Below are 27,454 nucleotides of genomic sequence, written 5' to 3' on the forward strand. Positions count from 1 at the left end.
TCATGGACCGGGCAGTTCAATCTAACCTAAAGTTGAATGCGCCTTTAGTCTGCAAAATTTTAGTTTAAAGTGCTTTAATGCTAAGAGGTGCAGCAATACCATTTTAGTTTACGCATAAAAATTGTGTGCGGCAATGTATTTTTTTATTTACTTATTTGAACAAGTTCAAGAAAATGGATGAATTACACTTTTTTTAATTGGTCCACCGCATACATGCACATTTGTTGATCTACGAAGCATCTAACCTATATTAAAAACATAACCTGCATTAAATCTTTGTTTTATTGTTTTCACATATTTTACTTTTTTGGTTCACAATGACATACATGCATTTATATGTACACGACAAATAGTCTTATATTTATGTTATTAAAATCTATTCCATATCTATGTACCTACATACATATACTAACGTCTCTTAAAAAAATACATACATACATTGTTTGACGAAAACGTTTACATAGTATAAACCAGGCATGCTTAACCAAGGAACCGATATCATTTCGTTACGATAATCAGCGTTAATAAACGAAACAAAGTCATTTCGTTTCGTTTATTAACGTTAAGAACGTCAAATTAACGAAATGACTTTGTTTCGTTTATTAACGTTGATTATCGTAACGAAATGATATCGCTTCGTTGGTTAAGCATGCCTGGTATAAACAACTCATAAATATGTACTACATTAGGGTCCTTATAATTGAAATTAACGATTTTTCCTGTCTTCTATTTGAACGGTCTTACCAAGGCCAAAAATATAACATATAAATTTTGATCTTGATTTGAGACGAATAAAGAGTTGAGCTTAAGATTTTTCAACGGAGACTGAAATATTTATTAATAGTTATATTTTGTTTTTTAATACCCAGAATCGATATTATAGTAGGCGATATTATATAAAAATTAATCTGAACTTGAACAACTTATATTCGATATTTTTGACCTTTGGTTTAAAAAAAAACCACCCCAATTCCTACATATATAATAACAATATTAAAAACGTTCAATTATGACCATTTACTATAGCTTCCAGCTGTACATCTGGCGACTTGTTATTTGTTTCTATTAACAATGATTTTACCAAATCCGTTGTGAATTTTTCTACCAAATGTAATGCATCACATTGATTCATTTCCATTAATGAAGAAGCTAAAAATTGGCCAAATGATCTAAATTTGCAGTAATTTGAATTTGATATTAGATTTGGATTTGGATTTGGATTTGAATTCGAAATGGTATCATCTTCCTTCTCATGTAATGGCGATGGTAGTATATCCTGATAGTTGACATTATTATTATTATTTGTTTGGTTTTGAGTTATTATATTGTTGTTGGATAAATTAGTATGCATTTGTCTTTTTTCTGATAATGCGGCAGCGCGAACAGGCGGACATCTATAAATGCGAATGTATATAGAAAAATAAATAAATTTACATATTTTTAAACTAAAAAAATTATACTATAAACGAAATTATCGCTTCATTTACAAAACGAATGCCATGATCCAAAATCAAAGAAAAACTGCTTTATTTATGGAAACCTGGTATTTGTAGGTGCATATGTTGCACAAAATTTAACCAAATGGCATATAGATATTTCATTTCATTTCATTTCATATCTTTATTAGGTCAAATGGTAACAACCTTACTGACTAGATTACAGGTTAACTTAGCACTACTTTAACAATTTTGAAGTAAGATTTACTGAGATAAGTAATAAGACTCAATGCGTGCCTTAAACAGAGTCCTTGGCATGGCAAAGTCCAGGTCAAGGCTTCTGGATAGGCGATTAAATTCTACAAGACCTCTTAGAAGAGGTGCGAAACTGAAGTAATTCGAATGCAGCACTTCAACGCGGAATGTACTGTGAAAGCGGAGAGCTCTGTTAGGGACATTGAAAGTCAACTGCCCACGTAGTTCTGAACAGTCAATGGCACCGGATATTATGTTAAAAATAAACATTACGTTTTGAACAACACGTTTAACTTCAAGTGGCAAGACATTGATAAGCATGCATCTTGCATTGTAGGGTGGCAGGGGATTAACAAAATGTAGAGGTTGAAGAGCAAATCGTGTGAACTTGCGCTGAATTCTTTCAATTCTTAAAAACTGTGAAGAGTATATCGGATTCCAGATGACTGAAGCATACTCTAACTAAGGCATTGAATAAGATTTTCCTGGCATATGGGTCCTTGAAATCCTTAGCATATCGTCGCAAGAAAGTTAAGTTGGTATAAGCCTTTGGTATGAGAAAGTTTACATGATTACAAAAAGTAAAAGATGAGTCATAAAATACGCCAAGATCGCGAAACTCATTAATTGACGCAAGTTGCATTTGAAATCGAGTACGCGAATGAAATCACATTCATAGACTTAGTATACGTCATGTGACAACATTTACTAATATTGGTTATGTTAGGTTCGGTTAGGTGGTATCTGCCCTGATAAGGAAAGCTCACTTGGAGAACACGAAGGTCCGTTATGATACCACATACACCAAAAATACGGGGACCTAGATCTAGATACTTAGTGAATCGTTGGATAGCAACGATAAAGCTCCGAATAATACCGACCTCAACTTTGGATAAATCCTCGGGATATCCAAATGAGTCGCGACCGAAGTACTATCGCCTAATTCTGGCAAAAGCTGGGCAATCAAGCATATAGTGATTTGGTGATTCCACCTCATCATCCTCCATTCAGCTGCAGCAGGATGGAGTTTCCAGTATATTGGAGCGAACCGCATGGATACCCATGGGACAGTGCCCTGTCAAAAGAGGTGAGCCTTAGTGACCCCAATTATTTCAGCAGACCTCCTGCCATCCACTTTCGGCCAGAAAGATCTTGCTACCCTGCAAGACGTGGTGTTTTAACGTTTTCTGAGCTGACTCGAGCTCCATCTACGTCGGAGGAGATCCTCCGAAAGAGTTTTAAGTCATCAGCATAAAGCAAATAATTCGAATAGTTTATGCGTTGGCCAACATCATTAATAAACATTAAGAACAAAATAGGACCAAGGAGCCTAGGATCCTCTTTCACTCACAGACGAGGCTCTGGAGACCCCAAGCTCCTCATGGAACTTGGGGGTGGTGAGGGAGGGGATGGCCTGAACGTTTAATGTGGCCACATAAATCGTTCCCGAGATGGTTGGGCTAGCACCTTAATGGTGCTGTGGTACCGGAGCGTACCGGATCTGTGTCCGGCAAAGGACCATCACATCGATAACACTCCCCAAAGCCTTCGGGGAGCAACCTTATCGCTACAACAACAACAACCAAGGATGTTGTTCTTGTTGTTGTAGCAATGCTCGCCCCACCTAATAGCCGCGACCGATCACAAATTGTCATCAATATCCTCTAACGGGAGTCCGAGGAAACTTGCCGTTTCAACAGGAGTGGACCATAAGGAAAGGGGTGTTAGAGGCGTTGGTTCCACATTACAATTAAAGAGATGGTTGGTGTCATGTGGGGACACATTGCAAGCGGGGCATGCATTTTGTATGTCGGGGTTGATTCTCCAGAACGAAGTTGAGCAAGAGTGACACGCGTTTCCCTGGGGAGTATGCGTTCCTCTTCCGCGAGTTCTGGATATTTTTCTTCAAGTACTGGATTCACCGGGCAATTCCCGACATAAAGGTCCGACGCCTGTCTATGGAGTTCACCAAGGACCTGCTTGTGTTTTTTCGCTTCATACGGCTGGGTTCTCAGGTGCCGTATTTCCTCAAAATGCTTACGGAGATGACTCCTTAGGCCCCTAGGCGGTGCTGGTTCGTCAATCAGATATCTGTTGGGATGCCCAGGTTTCTGGGTATTCAACAGAAACTGTTTGGTCAGCATCTCATTTCTCTCCCTGATGGGGAGTATTCTCACCTCATTATGCAGATGGTGTTCTGGGGACATAAGAAGACAGCCCGTGGCGATTCTGAGAGCAGTATTTTGGCAGGCCTGTAGTTTCTTCCAGTGGGTGGTTTTTAGGCTTGGCGACCATATGGGTGACGCGTAGCACGTAATCGGCTGGCTAATTGTTTTGTATGTGGTCAAGAGCATTTCTTTATCTTTTCCCCAGGTACTGCCAGCAAGGGATTTGAGGATTTTATTACGGCTCTGAATTCTTGGAACAATTGCGGTTGCGTGCGCACCAAAATGTAGATCCTGATCAAACGTCACACCCAAGAATTGGGGTGTAGGACAGTCGGTAGCGTAGTGCCATCGACGTGGATGTTCAATATGGTCGACATTTGGGGCGTCCATGTTGTAAATAAGGTCGCGGAAGATTTAGTCGGTGACAATGCCAGGTTTCGCGAGGCGAAAAAACTGGAGATCAGGGAGATAGCCGTTTATTTTATTGCATAGCTCATCGATCTCTGGGCCTGGGCCTGTGGCCATTATTGTGCAGTCATCGGCGTAGGAAACGATTGTGACTCCTTCTGGTGGTGAAGGTAGCTTAGATATGTAGAAATTAAACAAAAGTGGGGATAGGACACCACCCGGCACCCCTTGTTTAATTCTCCTTTGTTTTGATGTTTCGTTTCTGAATTGCACCGATGCCTGCCGACCACCCAGATAATTTGCGGTCCACCTTTTAAGACATGGGGGAAGGGTAGACCCTTCCAGGTCTTGCAGTAACGAGCCATGGTTGACCGTATCAAAAGCTTTTGATAGGCCTAGCGCTACGAGTACTGTTCTATGGTGGGGTTATTGATTCAAACCGCAATTTATCTGGGTGCTAATGACATTTAGCGCGGAGGTAGTGCTATGGAGTTTTCTGAAGCCATGCTGATGAGGGGCTAGCTGCAAATTTGCTTGGAAATAAGGGAGCAAAATGGCTTCAAGCGTCTTTGCCACTGGCGATAGGAGAGATATCGGACGATATGACTCACCTACGTTAGCTGGTTTCCCAGGCTTTAGTAGCGGGACCACCTTGGTCATTTTCCATTTCTCGGGTATGACAAAGGTGGAAAGAGACAGGTTGAAGACATGCGCTACATATTTGAAACCCTCTTTCCCTAGGTTTTTAAGCATCGGCATGGCTATGCCGTCTGGGCCCACTGCTTTGGATGGTTTAGCGCGACCAATGGCGTCCTCAACCTCTCTAGCGGTGATGGTGATTGGTGACGCGCTGAATTTGTGTTTATGTGCGTGTCTATTGGCTCTCCGTCTATCTTTGTCTACCGTAGGATGCATTATATATTGTCGGCAGAAAGCGCTCGCGCATTTTTTCGCATCCGACAGCACCTTATCGCCAAAGGCGATGGAAACTTTGTCTTTGTGCTTAGTCGGATTCGATAGGGACTTTACGGTGGACCAAAGTTTACCTACACCGGTAGAGAGGTTACAACCTCTTAGGTGCTCTTCCCATTTCGCCCGCTTGTGTTCGTCCACAAGCAATCTGATGCGTTGGTTTATATCCCTTATTTGGGGGTCGCCTGGATCAAGCTGTCTTATAAGGTCGCGTTCCCTCGCTAAGCTCGCGGCCTCCGCCGGGAAGTGGGGCCGGATTTCGGGAATTCTCCCGGCGGGAATGAAATGTGCCGAGGCGGATTCAATGACCTTACGGAAGGCACGCTCCCCTTGGCGGGCATCAGTCGGGATAGCGAGGCAGCAAAGCTGCTGTCTGTTGCAGATTTATATTCTTCCCACTTTCCTTTTTTGAAGTTTATGAAAGTGCGTTTTTCGGTGACGATGAAGTCGGCGGTACGCTCGAACGAAATAAGTATGGGCAGGTGGTCGGATGCCAATGTTACCATCGGCTGCCAGTTGACGCAGTTTACGAGTTCTGCGCTCACGATTGAGATATCTGGCGAGCTATGACAGCTTCCTACCATACGTGTGGGGGCGTCTCCGTTTATTGTGCAGAACGTCGTTTCGTCTATTTGATCCGCCAACATCTCACCCCTACTGTCCGCCCGCAAGTTTGGATGCCATAGGTCGTGATGGGCATTGAAATCGCCTAAGATAATGCGATTGTTGCCAGTGAGTAAGGCCTCGATATTAGGGCGGTATCCACTGGGGCAACAGGTGACAGGAGGGATGTAGATGTTGATGATTTCTAGATTTGCATCGCCTGACCGGACAGATAGGCCTTGACGTTCTAAGACATTGTCCCTGCGGTCGATGCCAGGATCAAATATATAATATTGCACAGAGTGGTGTATAATAAACGCGAGGCCGCCTCCATTTCCGCTCTCGCGGTCTTTCCTGTGGACATTATAACCAGAGCAGGTCTGCAATGCAGATCTTGCTGTGAGTTTAGTCTCTTGAATCGCAGCAATGCGGATGTTGTGCCGCTTCATGAAATCGACTATCTCCGTAATCTTCCAAGTTAGTCCATTACAGTTTAACTGCAGAATTCTGAAGTGCATGAGGGGTGACGCCGCCACTCTAGGGGTAAGTGACGGGTGACTACGCCTAGGTTGTGGAAGGCCAGGACGCAATTGCTGTTGTGGCCTTGGGACTGGGCGCCCTTGGGCAAGCATTGGGGTACCCGGATGATTTGGGTTTGCGACCTGGCAACATGGCGCGATGAAACCCGTCGAGGGGTTGCCGTCGCGGAGACCAGAACATCTAGGAAAGTGGCACCACCCAAGGCAGGAGCTGCATTGAGCGGATGTCGCAAGCCTATATATTCTGTGCTGGCAGACGGTGCAAACGGAGGCAGGGACTAAGAGTCTGTTTCCCTGACCTGCACGATTGCTGCCAGAAAAGAGAGGGGGAGAAGAAGAAGGGGCAGGGGCTGATGCTCAGCATTGCTACCAGCTCTACTACGAAGGTAGTAGTTATGAGTGGTATCAGCTGTTTGAGTTGTTGGCGCCATGGGGCGCGAGCAGCAGCGCGTACTTGTTGTGGCTTGCTGAGCAGCGAGGCTGCTGGAAGGTAGTGGGGATACGCTTAGGCGTAGACTACGGGACGCCCTTGGGCGTGAGCAGCAAGGAGCCACAAAAGATTTATAAAAGCAAGGATCCTACACTGTGGTATACCCGAGTTTGCTGAGAATTCATATGAATTAGTTTTCTCGATATTTTATTACAGGAGCTGGACCTCTAAATTGCTTTCAAATCTTACTTCAATGAATTTTTCGAAAATATAAAGTTGTAATTTTAGCATGAATCATAAGGACTAGAAAGTTTATATTTCATCACTTCCAATTTCTCTTGGTGCTTGAATCGCAAGAACACTGCCGGAAGTGATTGGGGAGTTCTATCTCACATACCACCATTTTCAAATACTATTTGATACCAAAGTCGTGGTTTAAAAAACTGTTCCCGAGGCACACAACCCAGGACTAGATGATGTTTATACAAGATTGTTGTTGTTATTGTAGCAGTGCTTCGCCCCATCCAATAGGCGCGACCTATCACAAATTGTTATCACTATTCTCTAACGGGAGTCCAAGGAAACTTGCAGTTTTAACAGGGGTGGCCATAGTGAGAGGAGGGTTAGAGGCGTTGGTTCCACATTGCAATTGATGGGAAGGTTGGTGTCATATGGGGACACATTGCAAGCAGGACATACATTTTGTATGTCGGGGTGGATTCCTGATAGGTAAGAGTTTAACCGTTACAGTACCTAGATTGAAGTTGAGCTAGAGTGACGCGCGTTTTCCTAGGGAGAGTGTGTTCGCCTTCTGCGAGTTCTGAGTATTTTTTCTTTAAGAACTGGATTCGCCGGGCATAGAGGTCCGATGTCTGTTTGTGGATATCACTGAGGACCTGCTTGTGCTTGTTTACTTCATACGGCTGTGTTCGCAGGTCCCCGTTTCCTCATAATGCTTACGGAGATGACCTCTTAAGCCCCTGGGAGGTGTGGCCTCATCAATCTGATGTCTGTATGGACGCCCATGATTCTGAGTATTCAACATAAACTGTTCAGCATTTCATTTCTCTCCCAAATGGGAAGTACACTCGCCTCTTTGTGTAGGTGGTGTTCTGTGGCTTATGTACAAGACAGCCTGTTGCGGTTCTGAGGGAAGTGTTTTGGCAGGCCTGCTTTAGTACACCGATGATGTTGATATCATTGGTTAAAACAAAGTCCAAATTTAACCTTCACCAGCAAAAAAAAAAAAGAGGGTCATGCGGAGAAAGAGCATAAGTTGTCGTGGTTGAAGCAGTGCTTCGCCCCATCCAATATGTGTGATCACTCACAAAATGTCAACATACCCTAACGGGAGTCCAAGGAAACCAACTTGGACTAAAGATGTATGGATATTCAACTGCAGTTGAAAAGATCGTTTTTATGTCATGTCGGGACAAATTACAAGCAGGCCATATATTGGGTATGTCGGGGTTGATTCTGAATAAGTAAGCCTCTAACCTGCTGCAGTATCCAGATCAAAAAAGAGCAAAGGTTGAAGTAATTACTGTCTTGTGAAATAATCTTCGCCTTTCGCTGTATAATAGACGTCAATGTTACTAATATAAAGTCGAACCATGTCGTATGTGGGAGCCCAGAATGGACAGAGAAAACAATGTCAGATTATAAATTAAACGAGTATTACCAAATGCTGCCTTGAAATAAGTAGGCAAATGAAAAACAATGCCCTGTAATGATAAGCTGTGTGATCTTTAGATGGACGAAAAACAGCATGCTTTTTATGTGGGAGCCAGCATTGACAACGAAAAGAACGTAAGATTAGCTACTTTGAAGTTAGTAGGCAAGAAGTAGCTTAACATGACACAAGCATAGCGCACCCCAGCGGGTTAGCGGGTCAGAATATTCCCGCGGTAGGTATGCCTGTAGTAAGAGGCGACTAAAATACCAGATTCAAGGGCTGTGTAGCGCAACTCTTCAGGTTGCCAGCGCAATATATAGCTTCTTTAAACCCAATTGTCAACCTCACCTATCCGCAGCGAATCCTGTTTCACTAACAGACGAGGGTCTGGCGACCCCAAGCTCCTCATGCAAATTGGGGGTGGGGAGGGAGGGGATGGACTGAAGGTTTAATGTGACCACATATGTCGTTCCCGAGACGGTCGGGCTAGCCTTCGGGGAGCAACCTTATCGCTACAACAACAACAAGAAGCATATCGCGACGAAAAAGCACCCATTGGCTTCGCTGGCTACGCCATGTCATGAGAGTGGAAGACGAGGCTCTCCTACTAAAAAGTTAACCGTATTTGAAAACATAGGGAGGGACCTCTAATAAGATTAGACGGACAAGAAGACTACAATTCTGTTAGCGCTTTCATTTGGCTCAGTTATTGCAGGAATATCTGACACTAATTGTTAAACATGGGCCTAAACAGACGTAATAAGGAATAAGTTAAAAAAAAACGTCTAAGCGGTTAAGCTCTTATCATAATGATGACTTGTGTGGCGTTTTTTGAATTTGGAAATTATGAAACTTATCTGTAAAGAAAATACAGATGTGTTTTTAAAAACTTACCGTGGATATGAATTGTGTTCATCACAGTCGTCAGAGTCACTGCAATATGCAAAGCGCACAGGTCTTATGTTTTCAATTATTTTTTTTTTTAAAGCATACACATAAACAAACAACATTGAAGTGCTCACCTTGAATTTGAAAATGGCGCCGACTTAGGCCTTACAATAACTTCTTTTGTAAATGACCGACGAGATTTTATATGACCGCCTAAATATGTTAAGTAATTGTACATTGGCCATTGGGATGTTATATTTGGATCATTGTATTGTTCTTGTAACATTTCAACTCTTCTCTTTTCCAAATTATAACGATTTCGTAATTGTACCATACGATTTTTTACGATGGCAACTGTTGGAGACAAAATAATTTTTCTAAGTGTATATATCGTTTACATGTATACATATGTAAGAGTGGATGTATATACACACATGCATAAAAAACTTACCATTTTGTCCCACATTTTTTGCCATGTCTAACCACATGCCATCCAGATAATCTCTGTTTCGATATTGTGGGTGAGCGCGATCATAAAAAGCTGGTCGTTGCTGGAATTCACGTGCAAGTGATATATCAAGATCATCGATTGCCGTTCCTTCTCCACGACGCGGTCGTCCACGCTTTCGTCGGGTGGTCATGGTGCAAATTTTTTTAGCAAACTAAGCTAGACAAATTTTAATAGCTGGCTTGATTAAAATAAGTCAAAGCTGTTGAAAGTAAACAAAAAAAAATTTGTTTCACCTAATTTTTTTTTTTTTTTTGTTGAAGTATTTACTTTGCTTTGATTAAATTTGGATTAAATTATTTTACATATTTGTTCTAGGAATGGAGTTTTGGTATATTTTGTACAAGTTAAAGAACCGTATTACCGATACGAAATTCGATGTTACGTTATCGTTTTTCGATTATTTTGAGATTTTCGGAGCAGGGTTGATAAAAAGCAACGAATTCACAAATAAAACATGTGTTAGACCATGTTTACATATAAACTAAAGTGCATACTAATTAAGGCGTCGAGTCCCGAAGATGTCATGCAATCTTGGGATTTCCAGCCAACCTAATATAAACGCACGCAAGTCATTTTTTGTAAAAAATGTCTCATACACATACAACTTGTATGAAAGCAACCGAAATTGAATTTGCTGCGTGAAAACCTAACTCGATTTCCAATCTTTGTTCTGCGTGACATTTAGTTTTGACGTTTGCATACATATTTTACATTATCTCAACGCATACTTATTTCGGTTAGGGCAAAAAACGCAGGTTGTTTGCGTGCGCTAAAAAACGCAGTGCGGTTTTATTAGGTTGGCATGTTCGGGATTTGAAAATGACTAAGCCGGAATTTTTCGGGCTTGTCCAGAAACTGTTCTCTGAACTCTTTCTTCAGTCCAATGTTTTAAAAATAATTCAATACAAATATTATAAACAAATTCGGCTTTCGTCGCGTATAGACGTGTTTCGTTTGCTCCGTGATTTTCTTTAAATATTTTTTTCTTAAATGGATGACTTTTGTGCTAAGTGCAATAAAGGCTTTGCGAGAAATGACTCATATGTTGTGCCATGTTCGGATTTTTGCAAAAACGATTTCATAGAAACTGTTGTGATGGCCAAATTTCAGAATATGATGTGAAATTATTTAAGCTTAATCGTAACATCGTATACTTATGTCAAGGGTGTATTAACTTGCCTGAGCGCTTTATACCTTCTTTAGACTCTATTGCTGCTTCGCAAAAGCTTGGCATAGATTTGTTAAAGATCTGTTCAGTTCTAAATTCGAGGATTTGATGAAGGAAGTTGAGGGGCTGAAATCGCTTATCAAATCAGATAAGCAACCTCAAAACTTTAACAGTGATAACATCAACAATGCCAATGGCCTACAATTCTTAAATAGTTCCGTCCGTCAATGAAAAACTTTACTTTAGTATTAAGCACCTGATTTGCGCCAATCAACATGGCTTTGTCCCGGCGAGATCCACATTAACGAACCTCGCTGAGGATTGCTACGCGGGATTTAGGCGGGGTCTTCAGGTTGATACAATATACCTAGACTTTTTCAAGGCATTCGATAAAATTTCTCCTAAAATTTTAATTGGAAATTAGCTTGTTATGGGTTCCACTCTACGTTCCTAGAGTGGGTTAAATCTTACCTGCACAACAGAAGGAATGTTGTAAATATTGACGGTGTTTATTAGAAACCATTTTGGGCCACTTCTGGAGTGCCCCAGGGCAGTATTCTGGGCCCTTTACTATTTATCTTGTTCATTAATGACATTAGCTCTTGCTTCTCATCTACCAAATTTCTGCTTTATGCTGATGATCTCAAGATCTTGTTATGGATACGCATCGTCGGTGGAAGCAGTAAGGAAGGCGGTCGGCATGATGTGTTGGTGCACAGTGGCTAGTCATTGTCGGCTGGGGCGGGTCCTTGCCAACCTTACTGTTCCTGCGCCATAAACAGAAAAAAATTCCTATCATGCCTATCAAAACCAAGAGCTGTCAAATTAAAAAAAAAAACTGACAGAAGCGCAGAGACCGACTCAAAACGCTTATAAATTCAAACTAAAACAACATCCGGTCGAACCGGATGTCACGGACAGGCCGTTAAACATTAAAAAATTTAAATTCAAATTCAAAAAAAACTAAACGCAAAAAAAAATTACCGAGCCGGACATGGCCGGTTACCAACGTTGAAAATCAAACAAAAAAAAACGGCTGAAAAATAAAAATACAAATAAAAGGCCGAATATATATAGGGGGTGCCGCGGGTGGTGTTGCGACGCCCGGTGCTTTGCCCACCCTCAAAATCCATGGCCACCGACGCACCTAAAATTCCGGTGGCCCCTTACCTGTAGATCCTACGTGCCTTCTAAATAAATGGCGACGCCAGCATTCCCATTTTAAATATTAATTTATTTATAATTAATTTCTATTAACGTATGTAAGCAACAAAAAAAATAAGATAATGCAGGTTTCTTAATCGGGGCTACAGCATTGTTGAAATACGAATATCTACGCTATGAAAATGTAGGTAAGTTTGTGTGGAGCATAAAGTGAGAGAAAAAAATGATCCAACAGATCACACTTTATTGGGCCGAAGTCGAAACGAAATCTAATATGAATACTAAAGTCTGACTAAGCTCGTTCTGTTGGGGGTTCTTTTCTTTTCTCTTACTTTGCTCGTAATATTTTAAATTATACAATTATTTATGTCTCCTCTTTTTTTTTAATCGTTATAAACGCTATGTGTGAGAAAAATATGTAATTAAATGTACTTATGTATAGTAAATATACTACATACAAAGAATTTGGTTGAATACCCTTTTTTTCATTCACAAAACATATTTTAGGGCTATAAAGTTTGGATACAAATTCCGATAATTGGGGCTCTCTTACAAAATTATTATGTTGTTGTAGTAGAACTTATTTTTGAGTGTCACAAAATATCAATTTGGTACAATGGCATAGTATAATGAGAATAATATGTAATATGTACTAAGAAAGTTTGTTATAAAAGCAATAAAGATCAAATTGTGATAGTACTATGTATTATATGCACGTATATTATTTTCTTCTGGTTGTTCGAACGATATTGCTAGCAATATTAATTCATATAGATATATATATATATATATATTGTATTTGTATGATATAAGAAAAAGTTTAAATCTTTTAGCCAATTCGTGCATAATTGACCAATGGCTGCGGTCGCAAATTTTTTTTCTAACAATTTATGGTTTAGCTCCAAAAATGGATCGCTAAAACGTTTCACGTGATGAAGACGGCTTATTATGAATAAAATTTATATAGCTAACTTCAATCATTTTAAAGCAACAAAATATATTATTAAAATGATATAAAAAATGTATGCCCTTTGTTGTAAAGCTAACAATTTCAAGTATTCAATAATAAAATTTGACGAAAAAAATCGACCCTTGTTAAATGGTTTAACCGGGCTGTATAAAACTCTCTAGGTACTGCTTAGAAGTTTCTTTTAACTATTTATATCTAAGGTTATACTTTGCTGGTACTTACATAGCCGCCAGAGTACGTACCATGGGCCTATGCCGGCGTGGTTACTGGTGATGTTGTTGTTGCTGGTGAAGCCGTCGCCGTTGTTGGTTATGGCGCGCGGTCTTGGGCGCGCTGTGTTGGTACTGTTAGTGGTTGTTGCGCTCTGGTCCGAGGTAATCGAGTGAACCTGGTGGCGATAAAACTTCGTGCTGACCTTTACGATCTGGATGACTTGGTAATTTTGGCGTTAGTGGTATTACACGGCAGCGTACTGCTGGCCCTGGAGGCGGAGGTGGTTTCGGACGCTTTTCCGAAGGTGGTAGCGTACTTCGTAAACGTAGAGAAGGGGGTTTATTTGCGGATAACAAGGGTTCTCATCACAATTAGTTTAGTGCCGTCTGAATCCGAATCGGAATCACTAGTACTTTCCTCACTAGGTGTGACTGTGAAACGCCAACCTACTTCAACTGGATATTCTATACGTTGAGTTTGTGCCAACACAACACAACCGTTGTAATGTTTATTACCACCCAAAATAGACGAGTAGAAAAGAGGTTTGTCGGAATGGACTTTGCGCTATCGACTCTTCCTAGTTTCTGGGCATTTACTTGAATACGTGCACAGCCGGCGAGGGTGTTTTGCGATTAGTTGAGTATAGTTGGGGATGCGCAGTTGATGTGAGCCATAAAGTTACTGAAGCAGTATCGGTGCTTGACGCCTTTGCTGTAGATGTTGTGCCAATAGATGTTACACGATCCTTTTGTATAATCGCAGGGCCGCCAAAAATTAGGCTTTTTGTTTTATAAAATTTTTCCGATTAACTGGGCAAAACTCTTGCTTTTTTTCCCGGCCGGAAAAACGTGGCTATCGCTTTTGCTGCCTTTTTTCTAAATTTTTCCACGTCTTTGTTTTACTTGCGGCCGGAAACTCATGGCATTTTTCGCTAGTGATCGCCGATCTTTTTTTCCTGTTTTCGATACCTTTGCATCGCAACTTTTTGGTCCCATCACTAGTCACTAGGTGTGTTCGCACGAAAACGCTCCCAAGTGGACCGTAACCGTAGACCATAACAGCAGACTGTAACAAACCTGCTTCGCTTTGAAGACCTGACGATGAAGCGAACAGGAAACCGCACCATCTGTGGGAAGCCACTGCCAGGGACCTCCGATGCCAAGCAACGTGGGGCACGACTCACCCCTGAGATAAGAGTCTCAAAGTCCTACTACGAAGCTAGCCGGGCAACATAGGTCCATCAAAAAAAAGTTAAGTCAAGTTGGGAATTAATTCTGTTTCCTAGTTTAAAAGGGCTTTGCGGCAATTAGACATTTGTTATGGAGAACTCGTCAAAACTCCGATAGATGATTCTAGTGGTTATCGCCCCCACAGAAAGGCAAAACAGAAAAAAAGGTGTAGACATTTTGATAAAGGAGAACTCGTCCAAACTCCGAAAGGCTAGTCCGACCTAAGCGTGAACTGCCAGGGTGTTCACGGTCCTCGGTGATTCCGCGTGTGAACATCCTATGAGGTCAGTGCTCGGGGAGAATACTGGGCGAGATGTCCCCGACCGCCAAAACGCCCAAACAAAAAAATTGTAAGTTTAAAATAAAAAAACATCAATTTAAAAATCTTGGTAAAAAAATAAAAAAAATTACCAATACTCCCGGAAGGGGTGTGATGAGAATGCTGGCATCCCCTTCGAATGCAGTAGGGCTACAGAAAAAAAAACAAAAACAACACAAACTCATTCATACTTGTCCCTAGTGCTCCCAACTGCAACGCATAAGGGGGTCTTAAGGACCGGCCTCTGGAACTGGTTGGGGCCATTAGGGTCAATTTACTACACACTTAGGTTGGTCCCAACCCACCCAGCCGCAACGCAGAGGCGGTCTCAGGGACTCGCTAGTGGGACTGGCTGGCGGTGCTGAGGCCTCCCGATCATTCACCCTGGACACCCCTCCTGCCACCGCCGCTATGGGTGGAGCGGCTTCAATGCCCTCACCCCAGACTGGTGGGACAGGAAAGGGTGCCGCTTTGAGTCCCAGCTCAACCCGTCACAATCCAGGTGGTATTCTGTGGTACCACCTGAGACGTGAGCTGAGCTGGGGTCCTACTATTCACACACTCACTACAGACAACACTAATTCGGCTAAAAAAAAAAAAACTAAAAAAAAATTTGTACAAAAAAGCCCAATTTAGCGGACAAAATTATTCCTAGCCGACTACGGACAACATCCGGCAAACTAAAATCCCAACTACAAAAAAAATAAAGTGCGTGCAGCACTGCCTCATCGGGTGAATGCGAAAGTCCGGAGGACACGACGTTAAGTCTCGTGACGCCTTCGACTACTGCCCCCAATGACCAGTCCAGACAACCTGATCCGTCAACCATTCCACCGCAACGCAGCTGGCTGCTTCTGTGGCTACCCACCTCGGACTGGTGGAATGGTCAACTTCACACGTTGCCCGAACTGACCACTGATACCAGCGCCTCAGGTGCCACGTTGGGCGCCATCTGTTATGGCGCCCTCAGCAACTGTCAACGATGATCACTCCGGACAACTTGATCCATCTAACCATCCCACCGCAACGCAGGTGGCTGCTCCTGCGGCTGCTCACCTCGGACTGGTGGGATGGTCAACTTCACAAGTCGACCCGGAATGACCAGCGCGACAGCACCTCGGGCACCAAATCCCGTTGGGCGCCATCTGTTATGGAATCGCATCTATGGTGGAAGCAGTAAGGAAGGCGGTCGGCATGATGTGTTGGTGCACAGTGGCTAGTCATTGTCGGCTGGGGCGGGTCTTTGCCAACCTTACTGTTCCTGCGCCATAAACAGAAAAAAATTCCTATCATGCCTATCAAAACCAAGAGCTGTCAAATTCAAAAAAAACTGACAGAAGCGCAGAGACCGACTCAAAACGCTTATAAATTCAAACTAAAACAACATCCGGTCGAACCGGATGTCACGGACAGACCGTTAAACATTAAAAAATTTAAATTCAAATAAAACTAAACACAAAAAAAAATTACCGAACCGGATATGGCCGGTTCCCAACGTTGAAAATCAAACAAAAAAAAACGGCTGAAAAATAAAAATACAAATAAAAGGGCCGAATATATATAGGGGGCGCCGCGGGTGGTGTTGCGACGCCCGGTGCTTTGCCCACCCTCAAAATCCATGGCCACCGACGCACCTAAAATTCCGGTGGCCCCTTACCTGTAGACCCTGCGTGCCTTCTAAATAAATGGCGACGCCTGCATTCCCATTTTAAAGACTAATTTATTTATAATTAATTTCTATTAACGTATGTAAGCAAGAAAAAAAATAAGATAATGCAGGTTTCTTAACCGGGGCTACAGCATTGTTGAAATACGAATATATACGCTATGAAAATGTAGGTGTGGAGTGTAAAGTGTGCGTGTGGAGCATAAAGTGAGAGAAAAAAAAATGATCCAACAGATCACACTTTATTGGGCCGAAGTCGAAACGAAATCTAATAGGAATACTTAAGTCTGACTAAGCTCGTTCTGTTGGGGGTTCTTTTCTTTTCTCTTACTTTTGCTCGTAATATTTTAAATTATACAATTATTTATGTCTCCTCTTTTTTTTTTAATCGTTATAAACTCTATGTGTGAGAAAAATATGTAATTAAATGTACTTATGTATAGTAAATATACTACATACAAAGTAAGAATTTGGTTGAATACCCTTTTTTTTCATTCACAAAACATATTTTAGGGCTATAAAGTTTGGATACAAATTCCGATAATTGGGCTCTCTTACAAAATTATTATGTTGTTGTAGTAGAAATTATTTTTGAGTGTCACAAAATATCAATTTGGTATAATGGCATAGTATAATGAGAATAATATGTAATATGTACTAAGAAAATTTGTTATAAAAGCAATAAAGATCAAGTTGTGATAGTACTATGTATTATATGCACGTATATTATTTTCTTCTGGTTGTTCGAACGATATTGCTAGCAATATTAATTCATATGTATATATATATATATTGTATATGTATGATATAAGAAAAAAAGTTTAAATCTTTTAGCCAATTCGTGCATAATCGACCAATGGCTGCGGTCGCAAATTTTTTTTTTCTAACAATTTATGGTTTGGCTCCAAAAATGGATCGCTAAAACGTTTCACGTGATGAAGACGGCTTATTATGAATAAAATTTATAGAGCTAAATTCAATCATTTTAAAGCAACAAAATATATTATTAAAATGATAATAAAAATGTATGCCCTTTGTTGTAAAGCTAACAATTTCAAGTATTCAATAATAAAATTTGACGAAAAAAATCGGCCCTTGTTAAATGGTTTAACCGGGCTGTATAAAACTCTCTAGATACTGCTTAGAAGTTTCTTTTAACTATTTATATCTAAGGTTATACTTTGCTGGTACTTACATAGCCGCCAGAGTACGTACCATGGGCCTCTGCCGGCGTGGTTACTGGTGATGTTGTTGTTGCTGGTGAAGCCGTCGCCGTTATTGGTTATGGCGCGCGGTCTTGGGCGCGCTGTGTTGGTACTGTTAGTGGTTGTTGCGCTCTGGTTCGAGGTAATCGACTGAACCTGGTGGCGATAAAACTTCGTGCTTACCTTTACGATCTGGATGACTTGGTAATTTTGGCGTTAGTGGTATTACACGGCAGCGTACTGCTGGCCCTGGAGGCGGAGGTGGTTTCGGACGCTTTTCCGAAAGTGGTAGTGTACTTCGTAAACGTAGAGAAAGGGGTTTATTTGCGGATAACAAGGGTTCTCATCACAATTAGTTTAGTGCCGTCTGAATCCGAATCGGAATCACTAGTACTTTCCTCACTAGGTGTGACTGTGAAACGCCAACCTACTTCAACTGGATATTCTATACGTTGAGTTTGTGCCAACACAACACAACCGTTGTAATGTTTATTACCACCCAAAATAGTCGAGTAGAAAAGAGGTTTGTCGGAATGGAATTTGCGCTATCGACTCTTCCTAGTTTCTGGGCATTTACTTGAATACGTGCACAGCCGTCGAGGGTGTTTTGCGATTAGTTGAGTACAGTTGGGGATGCGCAGTTGATGTGAGCCATAAAGTTACTGAAGCAGTATCGGTGCTTGACGCCTTTGCTGTAGATGTTGTGCCAATAGCTGTTACACGATCCTTTTGTATAATCGCAGGGCCGCCAAAAATTAGGCTTTTTGTTTTATAAAAATTTTCCGATTAACTGGGCAAAACTCTTGCCTTTTTTCCCGGCCGGAAAAACGTGGCTATCGTTTTTGCTGCCTTTTTTCTAAATTTTTCCACGTCTTTGTTTTACTTGCGGCCGGAAACTCATGGCATTTTTCGCTAGGGATCGCCGATCTTTTTTTTGCTGTTTTCGATACCTTTGCATCGCAACTTTTTGGTCCCATCACTAGTCACTAGGTGTGTTCGCACGAAAACGCTCCCAAGTGGACCGTAACCGTAGACCATAACAGCAGACCGTAACAATCTATTCTGAGATCAGTTGTTATAATGATGTCGTTGTTCTATAAGCTTTATATCTGGTGTGTCAAGAACCGTCTTTTCCTTAATATAAGTAAGTGCCACACTGTGACTTATGGTAAACTGCTGAGGTCATACCTCCTATCATATTGCAGACACTTTTCTTCGAACGATTCTTGAAGTTAAAGACCTGGGGATATACTTCTACTCAAAGTTTAATTTTAACACTCACGTCAGTTTCATAATTTCTAAGGCGCTTTCAATGCTTGCTTTTGCAAACTTCTCTGACCCCTACACAATCAAAGTTTTATATACGTCTTTTGTGCGGTCCAAACTTGAGTATGCGGCTTTCATTTGGCGGCCTTACCACGCAGTTCACATCAACCGCCTGGAGCGGGTTCAAAAAATCTTTATGCGCTTCGCACTTATTTCATTACGATTCTCTGAACCGATCCCGTCTTATGAGTCTCGATGCCAACTAATATCCTTACTATCCCTAAACAATCGCAGAATTCTTTTGGCCTCGTTGTTCATTTTCGATCTTTTCACGGGCAAAATTGACTACGCGTTGCTTCTTGAAAGACTATGCTTAAATACTCCCTGTAGAAACCTCCGCCACTTTGAAATCTTTTTCATAGGGCTTAGTAGAACTGTTGATAACTCAAAATCACCTATTAACAGAGCCCTATCAGAAATTAATTGCTTCTCAAGTGTTTTGGATATTGATTTCTCCGACTCAAAATACGCTTTTCAACTTAAACTAATAAATTACGTAATCTGTAATAATATAAATTCTTTTTGCTAGTGTTTTCCATAGCTTAATATAAGCTGCTTTCTGTTATTTAGTTGTTGTTGTAATTACTACTATCTACTGTAATTTAGTCATAAGTGTCTGTACTAAACATTTGTTACTAGACTAAATAAATAAAAAAAATAATTCATTTTCACACATGTGTTACACATGAAAGCTCATCCAATTCAAAGCACTTCATTTTAAAAAAGGCTGCTCCTATTTCCATAAAAAAGAAAGGACTTTAATACGCGTCCAAAATATCGATAGGGGTATCAAACGATGCGTCTTGGCCACGACAACAATAATCCGAACGCGGAGAACATAAAGGTGACGGCTGGAAATCATCTGATTGTTCATTTTTTAATATGATTTGACACTTCACTTCCGGCCCAACACGATTTTGGCACGAGTCTTTGAATTACAAAAACAATGTACATGGAATTTTTATTTGCCATCTTCAATGCTTCCGCCATGACATTTAATTTTTAATTAGGGATGGTAAAACATTAAAAAAGTCGGTCGAAATACATGATACCTGTGGTAAATTTAACATTAATTTTCATATTGCCTTTGGATTTATATAGACTGATAACACCCGGTATTTCAGTACGAGTTTTAATTAACTGTTTTTTAACTGTTTTTAATTAACTGTAGTTAAAGTTGACAAGAGTTTAAGGGCCAATTAATGGTGACTTATTAGGTATAACCATAACATATAACCATAACCAGATAAAACAGCCGATCGAACCTACCTTATGGAAATCAATATAATCGATTAAAAGTCTGTACACACTAGGCGACGCGACACGTTCCACAAAATATTCGCGGCATTTTTGCCTAATTGGCCAACTTGATCGTGTCGTGTCGCCCGACTGTCGCTACGAGTGCATGGTTCCATTAGAATACATGCAAAGAATATTTTGTCGGTACGTGTCGCGTCACCTAGGGTGCACGGACTTTAATGGTGCCATACCATAAGGGCAAATTAATGTCATTTAATTTAGCTCTTGTTTATTCCTCTCTTTCTTTCATTCGCTGAAGCAGTCAAGTGTGGCGTAGATGCGCAGAACGAAGCAATTTTGAACTCGTGAATGCACAGTCTTCTGTGTGTGATTTGTGAAGTGACTGGTTGATGGCGAAACCATACAGGTGACGGCGGGAAATCAGTTGATTGATACTTTTTAATATGATTTGACACTTTTACTCAAGCCAGTGCGATTTTGACGTTAGTCTATCGAATCACAAAAACAAAGCATATGGAATCTGTATTTATGTTTATAGGCATGTCACCGTGCTGCCGCCTTGTGTGGTTCTGCAATGAAATATAAAAAGGGGATTTTGATGACTTCCGCTCATGGCGAAATCATACACAGGTGGCGGCCAAAAATCAGCTGATTGGTGCCTTTTTAATATGTTTTGACACTTCAACTTCCACCAAAGTAAAAGACATTTCATTTTGTTTGACAGAATGTTCAATTTTGCTACTTTTTAGCGTTTTGACAGAGTGTTCAATATGGCGGCGCATAGGAACGGCTATCTTCAGCAGGTGATAGAAAGAGATACAGAATGAGACAGCGATAGTCAATTACAAATCAGGTGATCCATTCTATTTGTAATTTTGACGTCTCTGCAGAAGTTATCACACTTGTCTTATCCACAATGTATATCGCCCTTCTGCCATCTTGTATGGCTCCACCATTATCATTGTTTACTATACCCGACATTGTTTACTATATAGTTTGGCAGCTTATTTTGAGGTTGTTACGGTCTGCTGTTATGGTCTACGGTTACGGTCCACTTGGGAGCGTTTTCGTGCGAACACACCTAGTGACTAGTGATGGGACCAAAAAGTTGCGCTGCAAAGGTATCGAAAACAGGAAAGAAAAGGTCTGCGATCGCTAGCGAAAAATTGCCATGAGTTTCCGGCCGTAAAACCACGAAGGAGTGGAAAAATTTAGAGAAAAAACAAAAAGCAAAAAGATAGCACGTTTTTCCGGCCGGGAAAAAAAGCAAGAGTTGGCTTTTCTTTTGCGCAGTTAATCGGAAAATTGTATAAAACAAAAAGATTTATTGTAAAATTATTCATCTAAGGCCGTTATACAAACGAGAAGATTTGTGATTTGCTTCAGCCTTATTTTTGGCGGCCCTGCGATTATACAAAAGGATCGTATAACATCTATTGACACAATTCCAACAGCAAAGGCGTCAAGCTCAGATACTGCTTCATTAACACTACATCAACTGCACATCCCCAACTATATTCAACTCATCGCAAAACACCCTCTCCGTGCTGTGCACATATTCAAGAGAGTATTGTTGAAGAACCAAAAGACTGCAATGAAGAATCGAAGGCCGATTCCTTAACCCAACTACTAAACGAACAAATAGGAAAATGCCCAGAAACTAGGAAAGAGTCGAACCTCGTTTCTACTCGTCTATTTTGGGTGGTAATAAACCTTACAACGGTTGTGTTGTGTTGACACAAGCTCAACGTAAAGAATATCCAGTTGAAGTAGTAGGTCGGCGTTTCACAGTCACACCTACTGAGGAAAGTTCTAGTGATTCCGATTCGGATTCGGACGGCACTAAACTAATTGTTGATGAGAAACCCTTGGTATCCGAAGATAAACCCCTTTCTCTACGTTTACGAAGTACACCACCACCTTTGGAAAAGCGTCCAACACCACCTCCGCCAGGGCCAGCAGTACGCTGCAGCGTAATACACCGAACGCCAAAATTAGCACCAAGTCATCGAGATCGTAAAGGTCAACACGAAGTTTATTGCCACCAGGTTCACTCGATCACCTCGGACCAGAGCGCAACAACCACCAACAGTACCAACACAGCGCGCCACAACCGACAACAGTGACATCTTCGCCAGCAAAACAATATCACCAGTAACCACGCCGGCAGAGGCCCACGGTACGTACTCTGACGGCTATGTAAGTACCAGCAATGTATAAACTTAGATATAATTAGTTAAGGAAACATTAAGTAAAACTTAGAGAGTTTTATACAGCCCGGTTAAAATATTTCAAATGGGTCGATTTTTTTATCTCCCTTCCGAGGATTGTTTTGAGAAAGTCTCGAAGTTTTACGTTGGTTTCCAGTCACCTTTTTTTTTGTCCGTCGAGTTTTGCGGATGTTTGAAGTTTTGTTAGAAGAAAAAAAGAGGGGGGGGGGGGGGGGGAAGGAATCAATGTTCGTTTTGAAATCCTTCGAAGAGTTAAATTGGCCAAACTCAGAAACTGGTGACTTCTCCAAGTAAGACTGCGGGATTTTCGTAAAATTCTTTTTTCCAAGCATTAGATTTTCGGTAATGGCTTCGACATGGTTTGAAGATTTTCCTTTTCCGAAATTAAATGAAGTTTTTCTTTGAACACTGTCGAACTTCCAACGAAAATAAATGAGGGGAGATAACAACCGGAAGATTTGGTATTAGTTTTCATTGCTATTTTCGTACCCACGGCTGTAAATAATTCAACGTTCTTTCCATTCAGTTTAATGAATTTATGATAAATCTTTAAAATAGTATATTACATTATGTAATGCTTTAACACACGCAAGCGCATCAATAGCTCAATTTTCATAAATGTAAATTATAGACAAAAATTTTACACATTTGAATTTAATAAGACTAAATTATATACGTAATATTATTATCATTAGTTATTACAAGGGCATAAGTTACGTAAATGGTATAAGTACCAAGTAATAAATGTCTGTTGTGATCGTTAAGTTTTTTTTTTTGAATTATCTAGCATGTCTTTAACAACTTTACTGACTATTTGTTAATTGAATCACACAACATTAGGCGTGGCAGTTACACCCGTACGCACATAAGTGTAGGATTTTGAGTCTGGTTATATATTAAGCTGTATTTTTTTTATTCCTACAAATCTTTTGGTGAGAGTTAAATCTAGGCATATATTTATTTCTCACTCTATTTTCTTCAATATATACCCCAACCCTTCTACATAAATACATTTCTATACATACACAAATTAACATAATTGTTATAACATGCATACGAATAAAGATGTTATGAATTAAACTAAATTCATGATTTATTTCCTTATAAAAGCATGCTACACTGTTTAGATGTTATACGATCCTTTTATATAATCGCAGGACCGCCAAAAATAAGGCTGAAGCAAATCACAAATCTTCTCGTTTGTATAACGACCTTAGATGAATAATTTTACAATAAACCTCTTTGGTTTATAAAGTTTTCCGATTAACTGCGCAAAAGAAAAGCCAACTCTTGCTTTTTCCCGGCCGGAAAAACGTGCTATCTTTTTGCTTTTCTTTTTCAAAATTTTTCCACGTCTTCTTCGTTTTACTTGCGGCCGGAAACTCATGGCAATTTTCGCTAGTGATCGCAGATCTTTTCTTTCCTGTTTTCGATACCTTTGCATCGCAACTTTTTGGTCCCATCACTAGTCACTAGGTGTGTTCGCACGAAACCGCTCCCAAGTGCACCGTAACCGTAGACCATACCAGCAGACCGTAACAACCCTGCTTCGCTTTGAAGACCTGACGATGAAGCGAACAGGAAACCGGATCATCTGTGGGACGCCACTGCCAGGGACCTCCGATGCCGATCAACGTGGGGCACGACTCACCCCTGAGATAAGAGTCTCAAAGCCCTATTACGAAGCTAGCCGGGCAACATAGGTCCATCAAAAAAAGTTAAGTCAAATTGGGAATTAATTCTATTTCCTAGTTTAAAACGGCTTTGCGGCAATTAGACATTTGTTATGAAGAACTCGTCAAAACTCCGAAAGATGATTTCTAGTGGTTATCGCCCCCACAGAAAAGGCAAAACGAAAAAAAAGGTGCAGACATTTTGATAAGGAGAACTCGTCCAAACTCCGAAAGGCTAGTCCGACCTAAGCGTGGACTGCCAGGGTGTTCACGGTCCTCGGTCAGTACGTGTGTGCACATCCTATGAGGTCAGTGCTCGGGGAGAATACTGGGCGAGATGTCCCCGACCGCCAAAACGCCCAGACAAAAAAAGTCCGATTGGTAGGTAGATATAAAAAAAAATCAAATTGTAATTTGGCAAAGAAACGTTCTTTCTGGTTCATTGTGGACGAATATCCGAAGCATGGAAGCGACCTATCAATTTCCCGTTTAGGTCCTCGAGATCATACAATGCATTGCCTATTTTTCGGAGCACGCGACACTTAAGGTATTTCGGCAGGAATTTGGCGTTAATACCCTGTTTGAAGTTACTTAAGGCAAAGTTTTTCCGGAAAACTTCCTGACCTTCCTTGTAGTTGACTTGCCTAGAGCGCTTGTTATAGGTGGTTACTCCCCTATCCTTGGCTTGATCTAAATTTCTACGGATCTGCTCACGAATAGTAGTCAACTTGTCAGTTCTGCTTACTACCGTAACCTGGTCTTCCCGAAGGCTGCCGAATTTCTCTAAAATTTTGTACGTTGAGGCATGTTGGACCATATTTTGGCCATATAATGCAAAGTATGGAGAGCACTGAATCGCCGTATGAAAATCAGTTCTCAAAACTGATAAAATCTAGGGATTATGCTTATCCCAATCGGTATGGTCAGGTTTATCTTTCAGGAAAATCCTAATCTTCGAAAGAATTTCTCTATAAACGCGCTCGGATGCGTTTGCTTGGGGAGAATATAACACCGTCCCCACGTGCGTCGCCCCGTAATTTGCTAAAAATTGGTTCATTTCCTTCGAGATAAACTGTTTACCATTGTCACTATGAATAAATTCAGGGACCCGTACAGCCGGAAAAATTTCTGAATCGAAGTAATTTATAACGTTAACAGTGGTGGCTCTCTGCATGGGCTTTAGCCAAACGTATTTTGAAAAATGGTCTAGTACTATGAAAAGAAATTGATTTCGCCGCTTAGATCTCGGATACGGCCCTAGGAAATTGCAATATAATCGCTGAAATGGCCTTTCGGATGCAAAGGTATTTTCTATTAGCGGTCTCGACTGCTGATTAGTGGGTTTTACCGCTTTGCAGGTGTCACAATGCTGGACGTAGTCTCGGACGTCCTTAGCCTGCTGCGGCCAGAAGTACTTCTGCCTAACACGTTCTAAGGTTTTCTGTCACCCACCATGGTAACTCCGGTTAGCGTCATGTGCTAATCTCACTGCTTCCTCTTTTTGCTTTTGGCAACCATAATCGCCACAACGACTCTTCTTCCCCTTCCACCCCTTACGAAATTTAACTCTTTTGAAAATTACCGCGTCCACCACTCGTAAATCCGGAAGCGATTCCTCATTTTCGGTGACGGTCCGAATCAAGTCTAAATATTCGTTACTGCTGAATTCGGGAGAGACTAAATCTATTTCCCCGGGTGTGGTAGTGAAATTTATCTCATCAGTATCAAACCGCAATAGCGCATCTGGTGCTACATTCAGGGTGCCCTTACGATGTTCCATCTTAAAATCGTATCTTTGCAGTAAGAGCGACCACCTCGCCAACCTCCCGCTCAAGTCCTTTTGTGTCATTAACCACTTGAGACTGGAGTGGTCCGTGATAATCAGAAACGGTAACCCTCAACATAAGGTCAGAAGCGCTTCACGCTAATTATGGCGGCGAGACATTCCAGTTCGGTTACCGTATAATTGCGTTGAGCATTATTCAGCTTTTTCGACACGAACGCGATTGGATGCTCAGCGCCCTCATCATCGACCTGGAACAACACTCCGCCAACACCTATTTTGGAAGCGTCGCATTGTATTACGAATTCCTTGGAAAAGTCTAGTTGTGCCAAGATAGGAGCGGAACTCAAGGCTACTTTTAGTTTTTCGAAGGCCTCTATAGCTTCAGAGGGAAGCTTGAACGGGCCTGATGACTTACGGAGACAGTCGGTCAAGGGACCTGCCAAGTCAGCAAAATTGGTAATAAACGCCCTGTACCAATTTGCCATGCCCACAAACCTACGCACTTGCCGAGGGGATTTAGGGATCGGGAAGTTTTGCATTGCTTCTATTTTTCCCGGATCCACTTTTAAACACCCGCTGCCTATCAAATACCCTAAGTAGCGTATTTCCTTCTGACAAAATTTACTTTTCTTCACGTTTATTGTCAGCCCTGCGTCTCTCAAACATTTGGCCACTTCCGCTAGCAATTTCAGGTGGTCTTCAAAGTTAGTGCTGCATACCATCAGGTCGTCCAGATGGACAAAGACGTTCTCTCGCAGACGCGAAGGGATTGCCTTGTCCATCAGCCTACTCATAGTTTGCGGTCCATTGCACAGACCAAATGGCATTACCTTGAAGTGGTACAGAGGCCTCCCCGGAACTGCGAATGCTGTTTTTTCCTTGGAGGACTCTGTCAATTTGATCTGGAAGAACGCGTCTTTCATATCAATGCCACTAATAAAATGCGTATCCTTCAGTCTACTCAATAAGCCGTTGATATGAGGCAGGGGGTACGAGTCTTTCTTAGTCACCGCGTTGACCTTCCTGGAATCTATGCACAGCCTAACTTTGCCTGGTTTCCGAACCAGTACCACAGGACTACACCACGGAGAGTTTGATTCTGCTATAGCTCCTAATTCGAGTAACCTGTCTAGTTCGCTGAAAGCTTCGGCTTGCCTTGATGGCGAAAGAGGGAAATGTTTGCTTTTTATGGGAAAGGCATCACCGGTGTCAATGTGATGCTCCACTAATTTAGTTTTCCCTAGGCCTAACTTCTCGTACGAAGGAAACGTCTCGAGGACCTTTTGTAATACTAATTTCCGGGCTGGTGACAATTCATGGAGGTTAAGTTCTTCTTCCTTTTCAGGTCTAATCTCTATA

The 27,454-nt window shown here is 41.3% G+C and overlaps 1 protein-coding gene across 2 annotated transcripts; it reads right to left on the reverse strand.

Annotated features, from left to right (window-relative positions):
- Window positions 1-263: 263 nt before the first annotated feature.
- On the reverse strand, window positions 264-10,281 carry LOC137245702 (uncharacterized). 2 transcript variants are annotated; one of them, XM_067776822.1, is made up of 5 exons: window positions 10,153-10,281; window positions 9,826-10,084; window positions 9,509-9,728; window positions 9,381-9,443; window positions 264-1,394 (listed from the first exon to the last, which is right to left on the reverse strand). In XM_067776822.1, the coding sequence occupies exons 2-5, from the start codon at window positions 10,013-10,015 to the stop codon at window positions 1,004-1,006; spliced, it is 864 nt and encodes a 287-aa protein (XP_067632923.1). In that variant the 5' UTR covers window positions 10,016-10,084; window positions 10,153-10,281; the 3' UTR covers window positions 264-1,003. The 2 variants fall into 2 exon arrangements, with proteins under 2 accessions (XP_067632923.1, XP_067633012.1); XM_067776911.1 differs by having other exon boundaries at window positions 9,381-9,419; window positions 9,826-10,259.
- Window positions 10,282-27,454: the final 17,173 nt, after the last annotated feature.

This window comes from Eurosta solidaginis, chromosome 1 (genome assembly GCF_040869045.1).
Source record: "Eurosta solidaginis isolate ZX-2024a chromosome 1, ASM4086904v1, whole genome shotgun sequence".
NCBI classification, from domain to species: Eukaryota; Metazoa; Arthropoda; class Insecta; order Diptera; family Tephritidae; genus Eurosta; species Eurosta solidaginis.